This window comes from Nerophis lumbriciformis, linkage group LG30 (assembly GCF_033978685.3).
Source record: "Nerophis lumbriciformis linkage group LG30, RoL_Nlum_v2.1, whole genome shotgun sequence".
NCBI classification, from domain to species: domain Eukaryota; kingdom Metazoa; phylum Chordata; class Actinopteri; order Syngnathiformes; family Syngnathidae; genus Nerophis; species Nerophis lumbriciformis.
The window spans coordinates 23155375-23178326 of record NC_084577.2 but is presented as its reverse complement, the minus strand read 5'-3'; the positions used below and the strand labels follow the sequence as shown (position 1 = coordinate 23178326).

Below are 22952 nucleotides of genomic sequence, written 5' to 3'. Positions count from 1 at the left end.
AAAGAAAGGAGACTGATCCAATGCAGCACAGACATTCGCGTGCCACGCTGTCACGACCCAGACGCACACCAGTGCGCAATCATATGGGAGCCGCGCTGAGCGCACCTCCAAGCGCGTCTCGCTGCCGGCGACGGCCGGGTATATGGGCCCGACGCTCCAGCGCCATCCATTTTCAGGGCTAGTTGATTCGGCAGGTGGGTTGTTACACACTCCTTAGCGGGTTCCGACTTCCATGGCCACCGTCCTGCTGTCTATATCAACCAGGGTGAGCCCCACCCCTTTCGTGAGCGCACTGTTACGCGCCCCCGGCAACAGGGGTGGCGGGCAGGTAAGCTGCGCGGGCGGAGCGCGCGGAGTGACACCTGTTACGAGCCCCCGGCCACAGGGGTGACGGGCAGGTAAGCTGCTTACCTGCTGCGCGTGACGCCGGCCGCGGCGAAGGCGGACGAGGCGTGGTGTCGGTGCGGTGGGCGCGGTGGTGACCCTGGACGTGCGTCGGGCCCTTCTCGCGGATCGCCTCAGCTACGGCTCCCGGTGGGGCCCTCTCGGGGGAAGGGGCCTCGGTCCCGGACCCCGGCGAGGCGTCCTTTCTCCGCTCCGTAAAAGTGTCCATCTCTTTTTCTTTTTTTTCTTCTGTTGTGGCATATGCTGCAGGTGCCTGCTCGTTTTTCGTATGTGGGTAACAACATTGAACTATGTATATATATTTCCGAATTGGTTTAACCGCCACCCGCCTGAATCTATTTAAAATCTAATTTTTTTTTTATTTCAACCGCCCGACCCGACCCGACCCGCGGATAAAATCTAATTTTTTTTAATTTCATCCGCCCGATCCGCGGATAATCCGCGGACTCCGCGGTTGTGCCCGCAAACCGCGCATCTCTAATATATATATATATATACACATCCTGAAAATATGCAAACAAAACTGTGTTTAGATAATTGATACTTCAAACTTGCATAAATAAATCTTAATGACTATAACATAACTTGGCTTCTGAGAGCTTCAAAATGTAATGAATAAAATGCTAAAGTTGTTGATAAACAAGCATTTATTTCAATAATTAAATTTGGTCATTTTAAATGAATTATTATGATAAATTAAAATTAATTATTTCAAACATGTTTATTTAAATTTATAATCATATGGCTGGATGTAATAAGGAGTCAGAAAAAATACAAATAAAAATACAATTAATTTTGATGTTTTTAGCAAAATATAGTAAAACATTTTTTTAATTTATTTTTTTAATTAACAAATATATTTATTTGTAGGTAAGATAAACATAATAATACAATTTATCTCTAGTCTGGATGATTTAGTTCTTGTCACCCTGTTGTCCTCCCGTCATGAAAAAAGGCTGTCCTCACTCAGGTCTGCATGGAGCTGGAGGGGGCGTGGCCTCCAGCTCCGGCTGAAAACCGGGAGATTTTCGGGAGAATATTTTTCCCGGGAGGTTTTCGGGAGAGGCGCTGAATTTCGGGAGTCTCCCGGCAAATTCGGGAGGGTTGGCAAGTATGTCTATAGGTCCCTAAGATATATCTAATATATTCATACATTGTTTATGTAGGTAGCCAATTAGAAAATGTAGGCCTTACTTTCATAAATCGACATTTGTGTAGAAAACATTTTGCCTGGAGCATAATAATGTTGACAAACATTTTCTATGTTACAGTCGTTTATAAAAAAAAAAAATACCCAAATTTGATCTCTTCTATAGTTGGACACAGATATAAATAACCTCCATTTTTTTCTCCTTTCCTGTCAAGGACGTGCGCGCTCCCGGCTTCCCGGGAACGCGAGTTGCGTGCGCGCTCCCGAGCGAAGGCGAATGCGGTAGCGCAGGGGAAAAAACAAGCAAGCGGCGCCGGAGACTGAAGAAGAAGAAGAAGAAGAAGACGGAGGAGAAGAAGAAGAAGAAGAAGAAGAAGAAGAAGAGGGGCGCAGTTCACCTCCAGCCAGCAGGACCTCAGTCTGGAGCGCTCTTTTACACGCCCTGCCGGGTTGTGGTCACCGCCGGAAACACTCATTTACGGACCCGAGGCGATAGGGTGAGTTGTGCTCGTTTACCCAAGCCGGCGAGGGGTCGAATGAATGCGGCCGAGTCAGGTTGGGAAAATGACGATGTGGCTGTAATTTCTGCACCTCCTTTTTTTTTATGCCTCAAAATGGCGGCTAGGCCGCTCGGTTTGGAGCGAGCAGGTAGCGCACTCTTTATGCGTCCACATTTACAACACGGTGCTCCTTTCTGTAAGTTAAGCCTGGAGACACGATGGCGGCTTTGGATTTAATGTCTTTAATAAGTGGAAGCGGTGTTGGGAGTCGAGCTAACTTTGTGACTGCACCACAGGAAGCTCATGGAGAAAACGTCCACTTTAGCACTAATCTGGCCGCTGCGTTCCACATATGGTGGCGACTCCAGTAAATGACGCGACGACATGTCAGTGGAAGGTTACGACACCGTTCGGCGTCGTCAAAAACGCGGACTGGGTGCTTGTTGCGGTTTGACGAGCCCGTCATCGCCGCGACATGTAACATGACATGTTCGCATGGTTGTGTTACAAGTGTCGACTCTAGCATGGATGAGGGCGAAGGGTTGCCAGTTGTTGTCGATAACATGTCCGTGTTCATAGCAGACGTGTTGCTGTGCGCGCCCTCCTCCCCTTTGACGTCTCACCGGTGGGCGTCAGGCTCAGCTGGCGCTCCCTCGTCAGGGTGGAGCTCATCCAAGGAGATGTTCTTCTTGGAATTATGTCTTCTCTTCACATTGGCCAACTTGTTTTCCCTTCAACAAATTGCTGTGATTTAAAGAGGAATTGCACCTTTTTTTTCTCCAATTCTTATGTGAGACGAGCACAAATATATATATTTACATTTTTTTTAAATTCATTCTAGCTCAGGGGTGTCGAACTAATTTTAGATCGGGGGCCACATGGAGAAAAGTCTACTCCCAAGTGGGCCGGACTGGCACGATAACTTAAAAGTAAAGACAACTTCAGATTGTTTTCTCTGTTTAAAGGGAAACATTATCACAATTCCAGAAGGGTTAAAACCATTAAAAATCAGTTCCCAGTGGCTTATTTTATTTTTCGAAGTTTTTTTCAAAATTTTTACCCATCACGCAATATCCCTAAAAAAAGCTTCAAAGTGCCTGATTTTAACCATCGTTATTTACACCCATCCATTTTCCTGTGACGTCACATAGTGATGCAGAGGTGGGTAGTAACGCGCTACATTTACTCCGTTACATCTACTTGAGTAACTTTTGGGATAAATTGTACTTCTAAGAGTAGTTTTAATGCAACATACTTTTACTTGAGTATATTTATAGAGAAGAAACGCTACTTTTACTCCGCTACTTTTATCTACATTCAGCTCGCTACTCGCTACTAATTTTTATCGATCTGTTAATGCACGCTTTGTTTGTTTTGGTTTGTCAGACAGACCTCCATAGTGCCTGCGTTTCAACAAATACAGTCACTGGTGACGTTCACTCCGTTCCACCAATCAGATGCAGTCACTGGTGACGTTGGACCAATCAAACAGAGCCAGGGGTCACATGACCTGACTTAAACAAGTTGAAAAACGTATTCGGGTGTTACCATTTAGTGGTCAATCGTACGAAATATGTACTGTACTGTGCAATCTACTAATAAAAGTTCCAATCAATCAATCAAAAGTGTGAAGGAAAAAAGACCCTTTTTTATTTCAACCGTTCATCCCGTCAAAAGCCTAAAGACTGACTGCACAGTTCCTGTCTTCACAATAAAAGTGCCGCTCCATCGCGCCTGCGCTTTCAAAATAAGAGTCTCCGAAAGCCAGCACAAACAAGCTAGCAAGCGACGGAGTTTGCCGCCAATGTATTTCTTGTAAAGTGTATAAAAACGAATATGGAAGCTGGACAAATAAGAAGCCAAAAACCAACCACTTTCATGTGGTATTAGACAGAAAGGAGGAACTTTTTTCCTCCCCCATTTGAAAACGTGGACGTTATCATCACTACTGTCTGATTACAATCAATGCAAGTCATCAGAATCAGGTAATACACCAACTTATATTCTTGTTTTCATGAAACAAAGGAATCTATATGTGTTAAACATGCATGTATATTCATTAAAACACCTTTAACATATAAACAAAAACGGCAAAATAAATAAATATAAATTATATACTGTATATTTATCAATGTATGTATATATATATATATATATATATGTGTGTACCGGTGTGTGTGTGTATATATATATATATATGTGTGTGTGTGTATATATATATATATATATATATATATATATATATATATGTATATGTATATGTGTGTATATGTTACTCATCAGTTACTCAGTACTTGAGTAGCTTTTTCACAACATACTTTTTACTTTTACTCAAGTAAATATTTGGGTGACTACTCCTTACTTTTACTTGAGTAATACATCTCTAAAGTAACAGTACTCTTACTTGAGTACAATTTCTGGCTACTCTACCCACCTCTGTAGTGATGCCAACTCAAACAAACATGGCGCATAGAACAGCAAGATATAGCGACATTAGCAAATATTGAATCCTCCTTTGGTGCACTAATATCCAAATATTGTGATGAATACAGCTTTTTCATTTTGCCAAAACAAATTCTTAGTAGAAGAAGCACTTTTAATACTTGCTTTTTTTTAATCATCAAAACTGGGGTTGTTTCGATTTGATATGAATATCAGATATTGGTACGATATCGGCAAAAAATTGTATCACAGATGATATTGGCTTGCATCCAAAATATATCCAATAAAAGCATGGTTACTTGTGCAGAGCTGACCGCCACTTAACATCTAAATGTCCTCCAGTTTTTGTATTTTCTTCTTTTTTTTAGTGAATTCATTTACAAAAGGCAAACACGATATAGTTTAAAGGGGAACATTATCACAATTTCAGAATGGTTAAAACCATTAAAAATCAGTTCCCAGTGGCTTATTATATTTTTCGAAGTTTTTTTTCAAAATTTTACCCATCACGCAATATCCCTAAAAAAAGCTTCAAAGTGCCTGATTTTAACCATCGTTATAAACACCCGTCCATTTTCCTGTGACGTCACATAGTGATGCCAACTCAAACAAACATGGCGCATAGAACAGCAAGATATAGCGACATTAGCAAATATTGAATCCTCCTTTGGTGCACTAATATCCAAATATTGTGATGAATACAGCTTTTTCATTTTGCCAAAACAAATTCTAAGTAGAAGAAGCACTTTTAATACTTGCTTTTTTTAATCATCAAAACTGGGGTTGTTTCGATTTGATATGAATATCAGATATTGGTACGATATCGGCAAAAAATTGTATCACAGATGATATTGGCTTGCATCCAAAATATATCCAATAAAAGCATGGTTACTTGTGCAGAGCTGACCGCCACTTAACATCTAAATGTCCTCCAGTTTTTGTATTTTCTTCTTTTTTTTAGTGAATTCATTTACAAAAGGCAAACACGATATAGTTTAAAGGGGAACATTATCACAATTTCAGAAGGGTTAAAACCATTAAAAATCAGTTCCCAGTGGCTTATTTTATTTTTAAATTTTTTTTCAAAATTTTACCCATCACGCAATATCCCTAAAAAAAGCTTCAAAGTGCCTGATTTTAACCATCGTTATAAACACCCGTCCATTTTCCTGTGACGTCACATAGTGATGCCAACTCAAACAAACATGGCGCATAGAACAGCAAGCTATAGCGACATTAGCTCGGATTCAGACTCGGATTTCAGCGGCTTAAGCGATTCAACAGATTACGCATGTATTGAAACGGATGGTTGTAGTGTGGAGGCAGGTAGCGAAAACGAAATTGAAGAAGAAACTGAAGCTATTGAGCCATATCGGTTTGAACCGTATGCAAGCGAAACCGACGAAAACGACACGACAGCCAGCAACACGGGAGAAAGCGAGGACGAATTCGGCGATCTCCTTCTAACCAACGATTGGTATGTGTTTGTTTGGCATTAAAGGAAACTAACAACTATGAACTAGGTTTACAGCATATGAAATACATTTGGCAACAACATGCACTTTGAGAGTGCAGACAGCCCATTTCAGGGCTGTCTGCATTTAAATGTTTTTAAGCTAAATTATTGGTAAACACCGTTTATGTATAATCATTTACGTAAAACCGCGAGTAATGAATAAAGTTTTCATCAATTAATATATTCTGTAGACATACCCTCATCCGCTCTCTTTTCCTGAAAGCTGATCTGTCCAGTTTTGGAGTTGATGTCAGCATCTGCTTTGAGTGTCGCAGGATATCCACACATTCTTGCCATCTCTGTCGTAGCATAGCTTTCGTCGGTAAAGTGTGCGGAACAAACGACTGACCATTTCGTCGGCTTTCCCCACAGCCTCGTATTTTGAACAAATTCCGTCCAATTTCTTGCCACTTTCGCATCTTTGGGCCACTGGTGCAACTTGAATCCGTCCCTGTTCGTGTTGTTACACCCTCCGACAACACACCGACGAGGCATGATGTCTCCAAGGTACGGAAAACAGTCGAAAAAACGGAAAATAACAGAGCTGATTTGACTCGGTGTTTGTAATGTGTTTAAATAAATAAATAAATGATAAATGGGTTGTACTTGTATAGCGCTTTTCTACCTTCAAGGTACTCAAAGCGCTTTGACACTACTTCCACATTTACCCATTCACACACACATTCACACACTGATGGAGGGAGCTGCCATGCAAGGCGCTAACCAGCACCCATCAGGAGCAAGGGTGAAGTGTCTTGCTCAGGACACAACGGACATGACGAGGTTGGTACTAGGTGGGGATTGAACCAGGGATCCTCGGGTTGCGCACGGCCGTTTGAGAAAATGGCGGATTCGTGACGTCATCGCTCCGAGAGCGAATAATAGAAAGGCGTCTAATTCGCCAAAATTCACCCATTTAGAGTTCGGAAATCGGTTAAAAAAAATATATGGTCTTTTTTTCTGCAACATCAAGGTATATATTGACGTTTACATAGGTCTGGTGATAATGCTCCCCTTTAAAAATAGAACAAGCACATTCTGAAATTGTACAAATCCTAATTATTATTTTTTTACACTTACATGTAGCGGTTAATAGTATTCTATCTTTATTTGTCGCTATTTATGTTTTCTGAATAAATTATGTGATAATGTTCATCAGTCAACTCATTGTTAATTTTCAATCTATCAAGATAAAAAAATATATTAAAAAATCAAATTACAGTGTGTTATTTATGTAGTTTGATAATTTTCCTCGACTGATTGATTGATTGATTGAAACTTTTATTAATAGATTGCACAGTACAGTACATATTCCATACAATTGACCACTAAATGGTAACACCCGAATAAGTTTTTCAACTTGTTTAAGTCCACGTTAATCAATTCATGGTACAAATATATACTATCAGCATATTACAGTCATCACACAAGTTAATCATCAGAGTATATACATTGAATTATTTACATTATTTACAATCCGGGGGGTGGAATGTGGAGGGGGTTGGGGCGGGGGGGTTAGGTTGGGTTGCTATCAGCACTTCAGTCATCAACAATTATATCATCAGAGAAATGGACATTGTAACAGTGTAGGTCTGACTTGGTAGGATATGTACAGCGAGCAGTGAACATAGTGAGCTCAGAAAGCATAAGAACAAGTATATACATTTGATTATTTACAATCCGGGGAGGTGGGATGTGGGGGGGGGGGGGGGGGGGGGGGGTTAGGCTAGGGTTGTAGTTCCCTGATATTTTATGGTAATGTGTTAATAATTTCACACAAGTTGCTCCTGAGTATAAGTCGCACCAAACTATGAAAATAAAAATGCGACTTATAGTCCGAAAAATACGGTACATCGAACGTTTATCCCATCGTAACCCCGAAAGGGACAAGCGGTAGAAAATGGATGGATTTTATCCGATATTGTCTGTCTTGGTGTGTATCGATATTGTTTTATTGCCCTGTCCTAGTGGTACATATTAAAAGTGAAAGGGAGGCGTGTGTTGCGCCATGCATTTATTTGGTAAATCAAATACAAGTGGCCATGAAAGTATTTGCTGCGGGATGAGAGCCAAGAGCCCAGGGAGTGTACATTATCACAGCATGCAGAAAACCTCCAGAAGCGTGCAACCCAACCTTTATCATTTACTTAATCGATTCTCTGATGGGTTGGCGACATAACCGCGAGGTATGTGATGTGCACGTGTGAATGAATAAGTTAGGAGCGGGGTTTTATCTAGACGTGGCATACTATTGCCATTTTGCAGCTATCAACTCTTTTAATCGTTCCAACTTAGTGAGACAAGATCTAAAAGAAATTCCCTGTTTTACTCATGTGCTTCACTGATGTAAAGAATAATACAAGTAAAAATAAGTCATTTTAATCCACAGCTGTTATCCTTATGGTTGTGTTCTGAAAGTTCTTCTAAATAGCAAACACTACTAAGAAAACCCTGTAGTTCAATCCTTCATTTGCTCTCCTCTGTGCTGGTGTGCAGAAGAGACTATTTTCTTAAAGAGACAGTAACGTACACTTCTGTCCTGACGGAAAGGAACATAAACTTAAGGTTACTCAAATATTGTCACATTACGTTGAACTTTGTTTATAATGTATGTTTTCTGCTGGATCTACTCTTTATTTTATGCCACCCTTTTTTTACTGCAGCTGATACATATACGGTAATATTGTACATGGTAATTGAGATTTGTTATATATAATATAAAAATATAATGTAATAATATAGTATATCAGTATATATTATCTCCTGTGTATATATAACAAGTAAATATTACATGTTATATTTTATATTGCGACTATGGTACATTTTTAGTCGACTTTATACCTTTTTGTTTTCGCCCTCTTTTTGTGCCCTTGTGTGCATTATCCTTTCCATCTTTATCCTTTCTCCCTTTGTAACTGAGCTACTGTGTGGAACAATTTCCCTTGTGGATCATTACAATTTGTCTATGTCTAACTAATCACTATAAATAGAACACAATTGTTTTAATCAATTTAATCTCCATCTTTGTGTAGCTTTTAGTCTCAGTATTTTATCTATTTTAAAGGCTTTTATTTTGAATATTGGTGTGTACTGTAGCACTATTTATTTCAATGAAAAGTGCATAAAAAATAAAATCTATATTTATTATTTCTGGCGGGCATTCTACTCTGTTCAGCGGCCCTTAAGCACTGTTTAGTATTCCTCCGAGTATAGAAGAATCACTCTGTTCTAAAAGAACCCAGCTTGTTCAGGTTCAGTGTGCACAATTGAATATTATAGTTACTCAGACATCAATGTGTTTTATATAAGTTTATATTGGGTTATGTTGTCTCTTAATGAGGAAAGGCGTGAATGACTCTTGTTTTCATGTTAGCATTTAAGCAAGCCAGCTGGCGCCAGTCAGTCTGTGAGTTTATCAAAGTGCAGTTATTGTTTTTGAATCATTTTAATTTCAAGCGGTAATACTAACCTTCTGGAGTTTTTCTGCGGTTATCATTAATACCTTTTATCGTTACATCCCTACACCAGACTAATATTTTAATTTGAAACTAGCTAATTGGTATTATTAAAGATGCGTATTTGCAAGTAGCATTGATGTTAACAGCGTGTCTAGCATCATAATCGGAAAGTGGAGATATTGTTTACATTTGTTAACGTCTTCATTATCCCAGATGGGGCGATTTTGTTTATATTGGGTCTTGCATCCCCGCACAAAAACTCAGTACTGTAAACTACTTCACCATATTACCTTATATTTGTATACATTTGTTTTACTGTTGAGTGAAAAATACTTTTCGAAATATGTTTCCATGTCCATCTTTGCCAGGAATAGAATAAGGAACAATTGATTATATTTTGGACCTGATCTGGATAATTTTTACTACATTACCTTACGTTTACACTTCATTAAAGACCAAGATAGTGGCGACCGACAAGTGTTCACTCAGGCTCTTTCATTCCGCTATAGATAGCTTAAAAAGTTATGAGAGAATTGTCCTCTACCTTTCAGGAAATGTCCAAAATGGTACAAGGAACAAATTTTGTGGCTGATTTGGATAATTTCTTCTACTTTACCTCACATTTACGAGTTTAAAGTTCTGTGCGTATGCCAGCGGTCTCAGCTCCACCCACAGAGACAAAACAGTGCTTGACTGACAGGAGGCTTTCATCTGTTTTCCATTACGATATAGATAACCCAAAAAGTTATTAGTGGATTTTCATCTGCCTTTGAGGAAATGAGATAAGGGACAAGTGATTACTTTTTGGGGCTGATCTGGATCACCGTCTGGATTCAGGACTTGTTTACGATTGGGAAATAAGGAGCCATCAGTGCTTTTCTATTTCTATTTGCTTTTTTACTTACCCGTTAACGCAATTTGGATATAATCCGTAGATCCTTCAGTTTTTAAACTGACAGGCTAAAAGGGATAGAAAATAAATCATAATATTAAGCAAGATTGAATAATATGACAAAATGAATCTGAATAATTGGAGGAGTTTATTTCCACTGCTAGGAAATGAAGGCAGTCCAAATTCCAGATGTTTTGTATGCTCGTTTCTGAAAGGCGATGGCGTGTTAGTTGAAAAGCTGTCTGTGTTGTAATGCAAAGATAATATTGAAGTCCACCTCTCAGCATTGTCAAAACAAAAATAAGTGATGAGGTGTAGTTGAATCCCACCTATTCATCTCATTTTCATATCTGTGGCCATAGTCATGAAGCACCTATACTTGTCTTATTGCAAAAGAAGGATGCAGAATGATGTTGGCTGCAAACCCCAAGACTAACTCTTGCTTGTCCAGTCTAATGCAGCCCGTAGCTATGTAATAAGCTCGGCTACGTACACCAACAAATATGTGTGATACATCGGGTGTGGTCCAGTCCAGTTGTGACTCTGTGGCCGGCTTCTTCACTCTTAAAGTGACAGAGCATGTTTGTTTTCATCATCTAAAAAGCCTTTTCCATGAGACAGTAAGCCATCAAGGAATGACACGGCACCCCCGGAGTGCTCAGTCTGCACCAATCTTCTTGGTGTTTCCGTTTGCTGTACAAAGGCAACAAAATCAATGGCAGGAGGAAGGGACAGATTTATGGATGCACCGCGTCTGCAGCTTATTCCCTCTCTACTACCACTCTTGCCTTTTTATGCACTGATTGTTAATCTGATCCATTTCATCACACATACTGTAGAAATCAGTTTTGCAGAGAAGGCTACCGCCTCGCACAATATTAGCTTGTGGTGCGACATGGCATGGTTGAAGAAAATGATACACGATGTCCCAGAGGTGCTCGATTTCATTCTGGTCTGGAGAGACAGGCAGGCCAGTCAATATCATGGATGTTTTCATTTCATCCAGGAATTTGTGACACACTCCAGCCACTGCATTTTGTCAATCAGTCGGGATTGATAGGGAAATTTTAAAAATCCACATAATTTCCACCAGACTGACACCCCTTTACTGATGTTGAGCCATGTATTATAACGGTTACTCTTTTTGTTTACCATCACTGGCACTTGTACTACACTTATTAACTGGTACACTTTTAGTGGCATTTGAATGTAAAAATAGCACTTAATTTGGGGAGGTTGTAGGGATGTAACAATATAACAGACAGCGAGAGACATTTGCACAGTGCCTGTGTTTTTAAAAAGTGTAAATCTTTATTGTTTTACAGTTCTCTTTTATGCATTTTCAAATGTATGTCTTAACATATTACTATTTTGAAACTGCTCTGTGACATGTGCTGTTGACCTCTTGGCCAGGTCACCCTTGCGAAAGAAAACATGATCTCAATGGGTTTCTTATCTGGTTAAATAAAGGTTCTAAATAGGGCTGCAACTAACGATTAATTTGATAATCGATTAATCTGTCGATTATTACTTCGATTAATCGATTAATAATCAGATAAAAGAGACAAACTACATTTCTATCCTTTCCAGTATTTTATTGAAAAAAAACCCAGCATACTGGCACTAGGGATGTCCCGATCCAGGTTTTTGCACTTCCGATCCGATACCGATATTGTTTTTGCACTTCCGATCCGATACCGATACTGACCGATACTGGCCTATCCGAGCATGTATTAAAGTTTAAAGTTATTTAGCCTACTTAGTTGTCAGAATCATGTTGAAAAGAGTTTTAGTACTCTTGATAACAACCAGCCAGCTGAATTAGGGGAGTTTGAATAATACACAACGGTTGGTAACAAGAAACTGACCTTTTTATTCAAGGATACACAAAAATAGACAAAATTATACATGACAAACAGAAATGGCATCATTGAAACTAGGGCTGGGCGATATGGCCTTTTTTTAATATTGCGATATTTTAAGGCCATTTTGCGATACATGATATATATCTCGATATTTTGCCTCAGCCTTGAATGAACACTTGATGCATATAATCACAGCAGTATGTTGATTCTATGTGTTTTGATTGATTGATTGAGACTTTTATTAGTAGGTTGCACAGTGAAGTACATATTCCGTACAATTGACCACTAAATGGTAACACCCGAATAAGTTTTTCAACTTGTTTAAGTCGGGGTCCACTTAAATTGATTCATGATACAGATATATACTATCAGATATATACTATCATCATAATACAGTCATCACACAAGATAATCACATTGAATTATTTACATTATTTATAATGCAGGGTGTGGAGGGGGGCGCCGGATGTAAGTGTCAAAAAGACAGCCAAAAGAGTTTGATACGAGAATACTTTATCTGTTTTAATGGCTAAGCTTTTATTGTTTTAAATATTTGTTTGGACTATAGCACTTTAAGATTTATTTAAATGAAAAGTGTGTATCAAATCTATTTTTTATCATTTGTCGGGCACTGTGGTGTCCTACTCTGTTCAGCGGTCCTTGAATGCATCGTAAAAACACCTCCCTTACCTATTCCTCTCAGTAAAGAATCATCACTCTGTTCTAAGAGAGCACAGTTTTTAGGTTCTATATGCACAACTGAATATCTTAGTTACTCAGACACTAATGTATTTATATAAGTTTGGATTGGGATATGTTTATTAATTGGGTCTCTTTTTTTCATGTTAGCATTTAAGATAGCAAGCTGGCGCCAGTCAGTCCGTGAGTTTATCAAAGTGCAGTAATCAATCACGGTTTTTCAATCGTTTTAATTTAAAACCGTAATACTAACCCTTAACTGCGGCTATTATCAATACCGTTTGTCGTTACATCCCGAGTTGGTTGTATGCAACAGTCATTTGTAACTACTAGGGATGCAACGATTATAGATTTCGACTATATGATTATATAGTCCTAGTGATAATCACAATTATGACGAATATAATGCATTGATTAGACAACAAAAAACATTTAAAATCACAGACATTTCTTTGAGATTTTGATGTTAATTATTACTTTTGAAAATAACTGTAATCAAATAACAAATTTTATTACAAAATAATAAATATAAACAAAAACTATTAATAACAAATACATTAGTAATTGTATTATTAAGATAAGTGAAGTCATCAACTGTCTTCATGCCTATTCATTTTCAATAATCTATTTCATGCTAATTTAATAGCTGGAATGCACATAATTTGATCTCACCATGGTATAGCGCTGTTACTCTACTAACTCCCGATGTTTTACACTTGCTATATTAATTTACAATGCCTATAGTTTATTCAACACAGACAGGAAGAAGCAATCTCTAACGTTAAATAGTCACAGAATTACAGGAGTACCTGTTGGTTAACACTGAACAGACTCAATGCTAAGCTACTAATTTTAAGTGGCACCTTTTTGTATCTAACTTTTTGCTAACTTATTCTTAAGTAACTTGTCACTAATGTAATTTAACTCCAGTATTAAATACCTTTATTTTAGCATGCAAAGCTACACCATATTGGACATATTTGACCATTTAGCCACAGCTTTTATTTGGTAGGTTTTGCAAATGGGTGAGCCATCGTCTTCAATGACCCACTGGTCATTTTTTATGTATCTGAAAAATTTTTTAGCGTTTAATTGTTGCATCCCGATTCCCTACACACTAGAGATGTGCGGTTTGCGGACACAACCGCGGATTATCCGCGGGTCGGGCGGTTTAAATAAAAAAAAATTAGATTTTAAACGCGGGTCGGATCGGGCGGTTGAAATTAAAAAAAATTATATTTTAAAATCGATTCAGGCGGGTGGCAGTTAAACCAATTCGGAAATATATATACATAGTTAAATGTTGTTACCCACATACGAAAAACGAGCAGGCACCTGCAGCATGCCACAACAGAAGAAGAGAAAAAAAAGAGATGGCAACGCCGGCAGCAAATGTGGTACGCGACAAACTAAAAAAGGGAATACTAAAGACCAGGGGAAAAAAGGCCAGAAAAGTTCAGCGTGGACTCGTTTTTATGAGGTTGTAAATCAGGATGATAGTAATGCTGGCTACGTGATTTGCAAGAGCTGCGACGCTGTTTATGTCTACGACAGTCACAAAACCGGGACATCTAACATGGTGCATCACTTTTGTGCAAAACCCCGAATCTCCACAAACACCCTGAGCATGAGCAGTTTCGTCCGCCTTGATCCCAGAAGAGTGCCACAGGATGTTAAAACAAGGCTTACAGATGCATGTGTGAACGCAGCTGCCTGCAGCAGTTTGAGTGGCGCGAGTGCGCTTGGAGGTGCGCTCAGCGCCGCTCCCAGATGATTGCGCACTGGTGTGCGTCTGGGCCGTGACAGCGTGGCACGCATTGAATGTCTCTGCTAAATTGGATCAGTCTCCTTTCTTTAACAGGCAAAAGCTTTATAACCTCACTAATGCCTTGCATCGTCTATATTAGATATATAACAACGGGCGGGTGGCGGATGGCGGGCGGGTGCGGTTTTGATTAAATGTTAGTTCGGGTGGATGACGGATGGTTGACGACTTTTGTGATGCGGTTGCGGATGAAATAATTGCCGATCCGCGCATCTCTACTACACACATTCGACTCAGGCCACTGTGGTATTCTTGTGACCTGGAACCACAGCACATTGCTGGGAAACTGCCAGAAACCAAAAGCTTGCTGTAATCTACACTCTGCGAGAGTTTCGCTGTCACTGGGACCGCAGTCGGGTTCTGACATCACAGCTCAATAATGGGCTGTTGCATACGTCAGTCACAAGCCATGGAGCTGCACAATCTGCAGTGTTCAAGTGTCAGATATAGAGATATATTTAGCTTCATCAGTTCTGTACAATGTACGACTGCCAAGCAGGGAAGTCATGCAAGTGTCAAATGCATTTAGATTGCAACATTTTGGATTAGTAGTCCTATGCAGTGTTCCCTTGAAAAGATCTCGGGCATAACATTCATATTTCAAATCCCTCTCTGACTATATCCTGCACCCTTGCTGCTATATGATGAATATTAAATTGATCTATAAATGACACCTGACACCTCATTGTTGAGAGAACTTCAGTATAAGTTAAGCTATCAGTAAATGAGAGAGAGTGGGATTGTAAGGAACTGAAAAAGGACCTGCAAAATGAAGTAAAGCTTTGTTTATGCCTTTTATTTACTCGTCGGTTGAAGATTTAGTCATCATGGTCCCAGTAGACTAAGAGGCTTATCGTGGCTCACAGTTGGCCTTCCATTGGCTACTTAGTTGTTTTTTTTAACAAGTCAGTGTGTAACTAGTCTTCATATATTCCCCCATTATATTTAATATATTTTGCATAAACATCCCACAACCGTCAAGTGACTAAGCTCCCCACTTGTAAGAATGGGTGTGCTGTGCTATCCCCATTCATCACCTCGTCAGACAGCTCCTAAGGAGCTGCGATAGTGACAAGAGTGTTTTGGAATGTGACAAGTGCTCGGCCGTTATTCTGGCCTCCTCTGCCGCGTCCTGTTTTTCTGTTCTGTCGGCAACCTGGGAGAAGATTGTGAATGTGGGTCAGCACACGCATGTACTTGGTGAAACAAGTGTTTGGAGCAGCCGATGTTGATATTGAAAATAATGGCATGTAAAAAGCAAGGGAATGCGTGATTGGGGTGTATTATTTACCTGTGTGAAGTTGGCACCCCAACCCTCGCAAAACTCTGCTAAAATAGTCTCATTCGTTTGTGCTGGTTACGTTCTAAGTTATTAGAGATTATTTTATAGATCAATCAAAGTTCAGCCAGCCTGCCCGTTTGCCCAACCATAAAAGTGTCCTTTTGTTTGTGCTGGTTTGTGCCGTTTTAAATGATTGATTGTGCTGTTTTCATTTTTGAGATATTAAATATTAACTTTTTTGGAAGCGGCGTCACCACCGCCATCGTTTGTTTGTGCTGGTTTGTGCAGTATAATTATTAGAGGTGGGAGAAATAATCGATTTTTAAATGCATCGCAATTTGGACATGGACAATTATAAAATCGATTAATAAACGTCAATCGATAATCTATTTGTGTATTGTAAATAAAGTAATGCAGACAGTTCTAAAATGTGGCTAAACGCAGGCAGACGCCTCACAGAGAGCTCCTTTTATTTTAGGGCACATATGTTTCAGTTTTGCACACATTTCCATTAATTTAATAAATGTGATGGGAATTAATTTGACTGTTTCTTATTACAAGTGCACTGATTCTAAATGTTGCAAGTGAAGAATGCTTATTTAGTGAAACGAAAATAAATGTGAAACTGCATCAATATACATAAATTAAAGATGCATCAATTATCTATTTTTAATGGAATCAAAGCTCCTGAATCATAATCATAATTGAATCGTGAGGTGCCCAAAGACTCCCATCTCTAATAAATATTGATTGGGATGCTTTTGTTTTTGAGATATTAACGTTTCAAAATTCCGAAAGTGACGTCATCATGACGTTGAACCCCCATATCCCCCCATGAATCAATTTAAGTGGACCCCGACTTAAACAAGTTGAAAAACTTATTCGGGTGTTACCATTTAGTGGTCAATTGTACGGAATATGTACTTCACTGTGCAACCTACTAATAAAAGTCTCAATCAATCAATCAAAACACATAGAATCATCATACTGCTGTGATTATATGCATCAAGTGTTCATTCAAGGCTAAGGCAAAATATCGAGATATACTGTACTATACTGTATATGGCCTTACAATATCGCAATATTTAAAAAAGGCCATATCGCCCAGCCCTAGTTTCAATGATGCCATTTCTGTTTGTCATGTATAATTTTGTCTATTTTGTGTTTATCCTTGAATAAACAGGTCAGTTTCTTGTTACCAACCATTGTGTATTATTCAAACTCCCCTAATTCAGCTGGCTAGTTGTTATCAAGAGTACTAAAACCCTTTTCAACATGATTCTGACAACTAAGTAGGCTAAATAACTTTAAACTTTAATACACGCTCGGATAGGCCAGTATCGGTCAGTATCGGTATCGGATCGGAAGTGCAAAAACAATATCGGTATCGGATCGGAAGTGCAAAAACCTGGATCGGGACATCCCTAGCTGCTATACTTTGAGTTATTAAAGATTAACGATTTTGTAAGTGACATCACAACGCAACCGAAATTCTTCATTTTCGAGCAAACATTCTAAATTGGGTTCCAAACAATAACAAAATTGTCTAATTTGTTTGTGCTATGTTTTGCTGGTTTGTGTTGTTGAAATTATAGATTGTGCTGCTATACTTTGAGTTCTTATAGATTAACGTTGCCAGAAGGGACGCCATCAGCCTCAAAGAACTCAAAGAATTTTCCGCTTTCAACCAAAGGTCTAATTTGTTCCAAATGATACCAAAACGGTCTTTCGTTTGTGCAGTTGAAATTATCGATTGTGCTGCTATACTTTTTGAATTATTAAAGATTAACGATACCGAAAGTGACATCACCCATGGTTTACAGTACACCCGGAAATTGTCTTCTTTTGTTTGTGCCATGCAATGATACGTGCTTCCGCCACGAATGTAATTGTGGTCCACTTTTAAAAAGTTTGATCTCGTCTGATGGGTGACTTTATGCTATTTGTTTTGGCTCATCAATGTCTTCTACTTCCCAGTATATATTTTTTCTGTTGATGCTTATTTATGATTTGTCATGCATACCTAATGCAGACCTTTTGATTTCTCCCTTCCAGATGCAGTGTACACTCCGCTGTTGACCGGTCTGCAGACTCTCTGATTCTCTTGTCCCTGGAGGGGGACAATTCCTGAGGTCCCTATTCGATCGAAGTCTTTGTCTGGACTACACGAACAGCTCGCCATTGGAGTACACGGCTCACCCCTACTCGTGTTGTTCGGATCAGCACAGCTCATCTCCTGACTGAGGAGAGCGCAGCAGCTGCACTGTTTACTGCCAAAAGTTCCCTCCTTGCCCCAGTCACACCGTCCTGTCACCATGGTGCTTTCACAACGGCAACGAGATGAACTGTAAGTGACCAAAACTCAGAGAAATGTTGTTTCAAACTGTTTGTATTGCACTATACCTGTTCCTTAATGCTTGTGTACGGTCTTGAGGGCGTTCCCCCATCAGGGCAGGGGCCCTCATTGAGCGGCCCACAGGCCACATCCAACTTGAAGTCATGCTATACCAGTGAGACGGAATGTCATTATAGTTCAACAACGATAACATGTGATGGCATGGTACATTGCACAATTTGACTGCTCCATCGTCACAGCAACAGGTGTTTAGCGGCACCTTTGTCTGGCACCAAAAAGAAGGGGTAGTGAAAAGTAGAATCATTTGTCTTCAATATTTTTGAGCCCCTTTACAATGGCAACCGGAACCATACCTAGCTGAACTAATCCGTACCCTTTGGTGGAAAGTTGGGATGTAACGATATGAAAACTTCATATCATGGTTATGGTGACCAAAATTATCACAGTTATTATCGTGGTGTTGTTGGTAGGGGTGTAACGGTACACAAAAATTTCGGTTAGGTGCGTACCTCGGTTTAGAGGTCACGGTTTGGTTCATTTTCGGTGCAGTAAGAAAACAACAAAATATACATTTTTGGGTTATTTATTTACCAAATTTGCAAAATCTTCAACCAAAAATATTTTTCTTAGTGGAATATTTGATGTGAAGTAATGGGAACCTTGGATAGGTCAATAATTCATAATAACATTGATTTTGATTCAATATTATATTTTGAGCAATGACAGTTGGAAAAAAAAAACAGCTTTGTTTTATTAGTCAACATTGCAACTTTTTCTAAATTACATTTAACCTTTAAGCTTTTTTATTTCACTTTTGTTATGTTTTTGTTTATTTTAATAGTATTTTTAGAATGTGCCGTGGGCCTTTTAAAACATTAGCTGTGGGCCGCAAATGGCACACTTTTGACACCCCTGCTATAGATAATAAAAAATTAAATCTGATAAATCTATGGATAAAAAGCAGAGCCCGGCGACGCATGCGCGTTTATCATAACTCTCTCGCTCTCTCTGTCTCTGCCCCTCCCTCAGGAATGCTGCTGCGCGCACAATTTGTTTTGTTTTTAACCCCTTCTTAACCCTGAACGTACATTGAAAATACACGCAACCCTAACTCCAAATGCCGGACATTCGAGGCATTTAAGAAACTCCGCCCTGACAGCTCCGCAAAAGAGGACATGTCCGGTGAAAAGAGTACGTATGGTCAGTCTATCGTAGCCCGTTAGCTGCTAGCATGCCGTGTGTTGTGCCTCAGTGTGCATTGTTTACACAACGTGCGTTACGCTACTTAATATGTCCGTGTGGAAACTCGTTCGGTACACAACCGAACCGACACGGTTCAATACAAATACACGTACCGTTACACCCCTAGTTGTTGGTGTTCATAAAGTACTTATACACACACTGAAATCTTTTTTTCTTTTTCTAATTAGCTAAAACAAACGGAAACAGACTCATTTGCATTTTTTGTGTTTATGCTTCACTGATGTTTGTCTTAATATTTCATGTTTTAATGGCTAAGCTTTTATTGTTTTAAATATTGGGTTGTACCGTAGCACTTTAACATTTATTTACATTAAATAATATGTAACAAATAAAATCGTATGGTTAATTTTTTTTGTGGGATCCTACTCTGTTTAGCGGACCTTGAACACACCATAAAAATGCTTCTGTCTCGTGTTCTTGAGTATGGAAGGATCACCATGTTCTAAGACAGTATACAGTAGCTCAATGTGCAAAATTGGATATCTTAGTTGCTCAGATAGCAATGTGTTTTTATACGTTTAGATTGGGGTACATCCTTTCTTAATGGGGAAAGACATTCATGTCTCTTGTTCATGTTCGCATTTAAGATGGTAACCTGGCGCCAGTCAATCTGTGAGTTTATCAAAGTGCCTTTATCAATCACGGTTTTGCGATTATTTTAACTTAAAGCGGTAATAGTAAAAGTCGAGAGTTTTACCGCAGTTTAACATTATCACTGTTTATCTTTACATCCCCAGTTCCAACAGACTTGGTGCATTGCTGCTGGTTCCATGTCTTCGTTATGTTTAATTTGCATTCAACAACAGAAATGGTTAGATTTCCACATAGGTTGTTATATTTATTCATCCGGTTTTTTTTTAAGGTGTGACCAAAAGGTCTTTGTTTATTTTTGCTTTTCCAACTTGTTGAAATGAACAAGAGGGTTGATTTGAGTGTCAATCTTGCAGTGTCATTGAGGAATGTGCCTGCTTTTAAGTTTAGCATTTCATGACGAGGCACCGAACATTCCCAACAATGTGTCTATTTGTATGTTTTCAGATTAGCACTGTGGGGCGGGACCCGTTGGTATGGGAAACACTATTGGAATGCTAATCTCTCATTAGCTCTGTACTATTCAGAAGAAGCTTCCAGGACCCACTCTTCGCCCCTTATTTCTCAGTCTGTGGTCTACCATCTCACAGGAAACTGGTGTCACCGTGCTCAAGCATCTGGTGCATTCCCTTTCTGGTGTCGCAGTTGTTAGTGAATGATTGCTGACTAGGTATTGTTTCCGTTTGTGAATCCGGTTTTCGCACGGCTTGTTTGAAAACTAGTGGCACAGTTTTAGCTTGGGCATTGCAGCATTGCTACCTGTCTGTTAGGTGGTACATATTATCTGGGAGGCAGTGTAAAGGTTATTGGCAAATAACAGTTAATTTTGTTTCTTGCTAGGTTTGCAAGTCAGCAATCATACGTGTTACGAGTTCCTTTTGTTGTATGTCATAAGAAATATTGTAAACTTACATTTGGCACGTTTTGTCTTAGACCTTTTGGGTTTATCGGTCTGTTGTCCAATAATATGGTGTAATTTTGTTTGCGCAGCATCTGGAAAACAGCTTTTTAATTACTTTTTTTTTTTTTAAACCTAGCAGATGAAAAGCACATTTGTGTCTTTACAGGGTCAGGGGACTCGCTGCCTGTGGCGTTGTGTAAAAATAGCTGAAGAAGTAACAAACATGGTACTTTCCTGAGAGACCTGCCGGGCACCCGTGTGCTGATGGGTCTTTTTATTTTTCTTATTTATTTCTGCTACAAAGAATATGCCCCAAGTCCTCTCACAGACTACTCTAACGGCTACATTTGTGTACATTACCTTCAGACCCTGAATGCTTACATAATATTGTCTGGCGAGGAAAAAAAATATTATCCGCAGTATACGGAAAACCCCTGAAGCAGAAATTGGAATGATTTATTTGTAATGAAATGTGCTTTTAACAAATACATGTTCATTCTGTCCTAACAGCAGCAGAATAGACCATGTATGTGAGCTGGCAGGTAATATGACAACTAGTGTAACCCTGCGAAAGTGATACCCATATCTTCCTTTCAGATACGCTCGCTCGCTTCCAGAGATGAACATGAATTAAGCTCCTTTAAAATCGCTTATTATTAAACTCCTTTCTACAGTTAAGTCCCACTATTGGTAGTTTTGAATGTAAGTGAAAGTGTTCAGATTGTCAAGTTTCAGGCGTGGCTGGGGACTGTCAGTTCATGTGACACCAACTATTACATCAGCGCCAGCGAATATTTGTTGATATTCAATGGAACCCATGTGTATTACACCTTTTTTCAGTCTTCCCTAGCCAAAAAAAAGGTAATCCAGGTCATTTTAAACTGGGAAACCTGGCCGATCATTGAAATACATTCCAAGTTGTGATTAGGGATAGTTAAGGGTTTATGAGCTCTGGGCTTTGGTACAAAGACTTTACTGGAATGAAATTCTTCCTCCCTGTGTGCCACTTAGATATTCCCTTTCTTTCTGTAGTTTCTGGATTAAAGACTCGCCCTGTCCTGTAGCATTTTAGTTTCATATGAAATAAGGCAACTCATTTTCATTTCCCCTTAAAGGGGACATTTTACTCTTTTTTTTTTTTGACTTATGAATGTTCTTACAATCTTGGATACATGTTTAAACAATGTCAAACGTTAAATCCTGAGGTTCAATCATTTGGGTGTGAGCCTGTAAGCAGTTTTGGATACCTGTGAAGGCTTTTTTGCTGTCTTTTTTTTAAGCAGTTAATTTATAATGTCACAGTTTGACTGACTGATGCTCTGCTCTTTTGTGATGAGACTGTTTGCTACAGCCTGTATCCTTTCATGTCACACAATCTCGTCCCATGTCGTCCGCCTAGGGGTGTAACGGTACAAGTATTTATATTGAACCGTTTCGGTACCGAACGAGTTTCCACACGAACATATAAAGTAGCCGCATAAGCTAAAGTCTTAACAAGCTGCTCCGCTTCCTTCTGCCTGTCTCTGTCAGTACTCTGCAGCACGCAGCATTGTCCCACCCACACAACCATCTGATTGGTTACATACAGAGCGGTAACAGCCAATCAGCAGTGCGTATTCAGATCGGTAACAGCCAATCAGCAGTGCGTATTCAGAGCGCATGTAGTCAGTGCTTAGCGTTTAGCAGGTAAGCATCAGGCAGCGGACTCTCCCCAAATTATAATAAACACCTCCCAGTCAACTACCGGTACTAGTAACATCACTATGAGCCCGTTGACGTTCTAGAAACATAAACGGCAGCTTCAGCT

The 22952-nt window shown here is 39.4% G+C and overlaps 1 protein-coding gene across 1 annotated transcript in view; it reads left to right on the top strand.

Annotated features, from left to right (window-relative positions):
- Nucleotides 1-1855: 1855 nt before the first annotated feature.
- pafah1b1a (platelet-activating factor acetylhydrolase 1b, regulatory subunit 1a) overlaps nucleotides 1856-22952 on the top strand; it is a 67031-nt gene continuing 45934 nt past the window's right edge. The window contains exons 1-2 of the mRNA XM_061925807.2: nucleotides 1856-2052; nucleotides 18090-18381. Coding sequence (XP_061781791.1) covers nucleotides 18350-18381 — 32 coding nt within the window. The 5' untranslated portion in view covers nucleotides 1856-2052; nucleotides 18090-18349. The remainder of the gene's footprint in view (nucleotides 2053-18089; nucleotides 18382-22952) is intronic.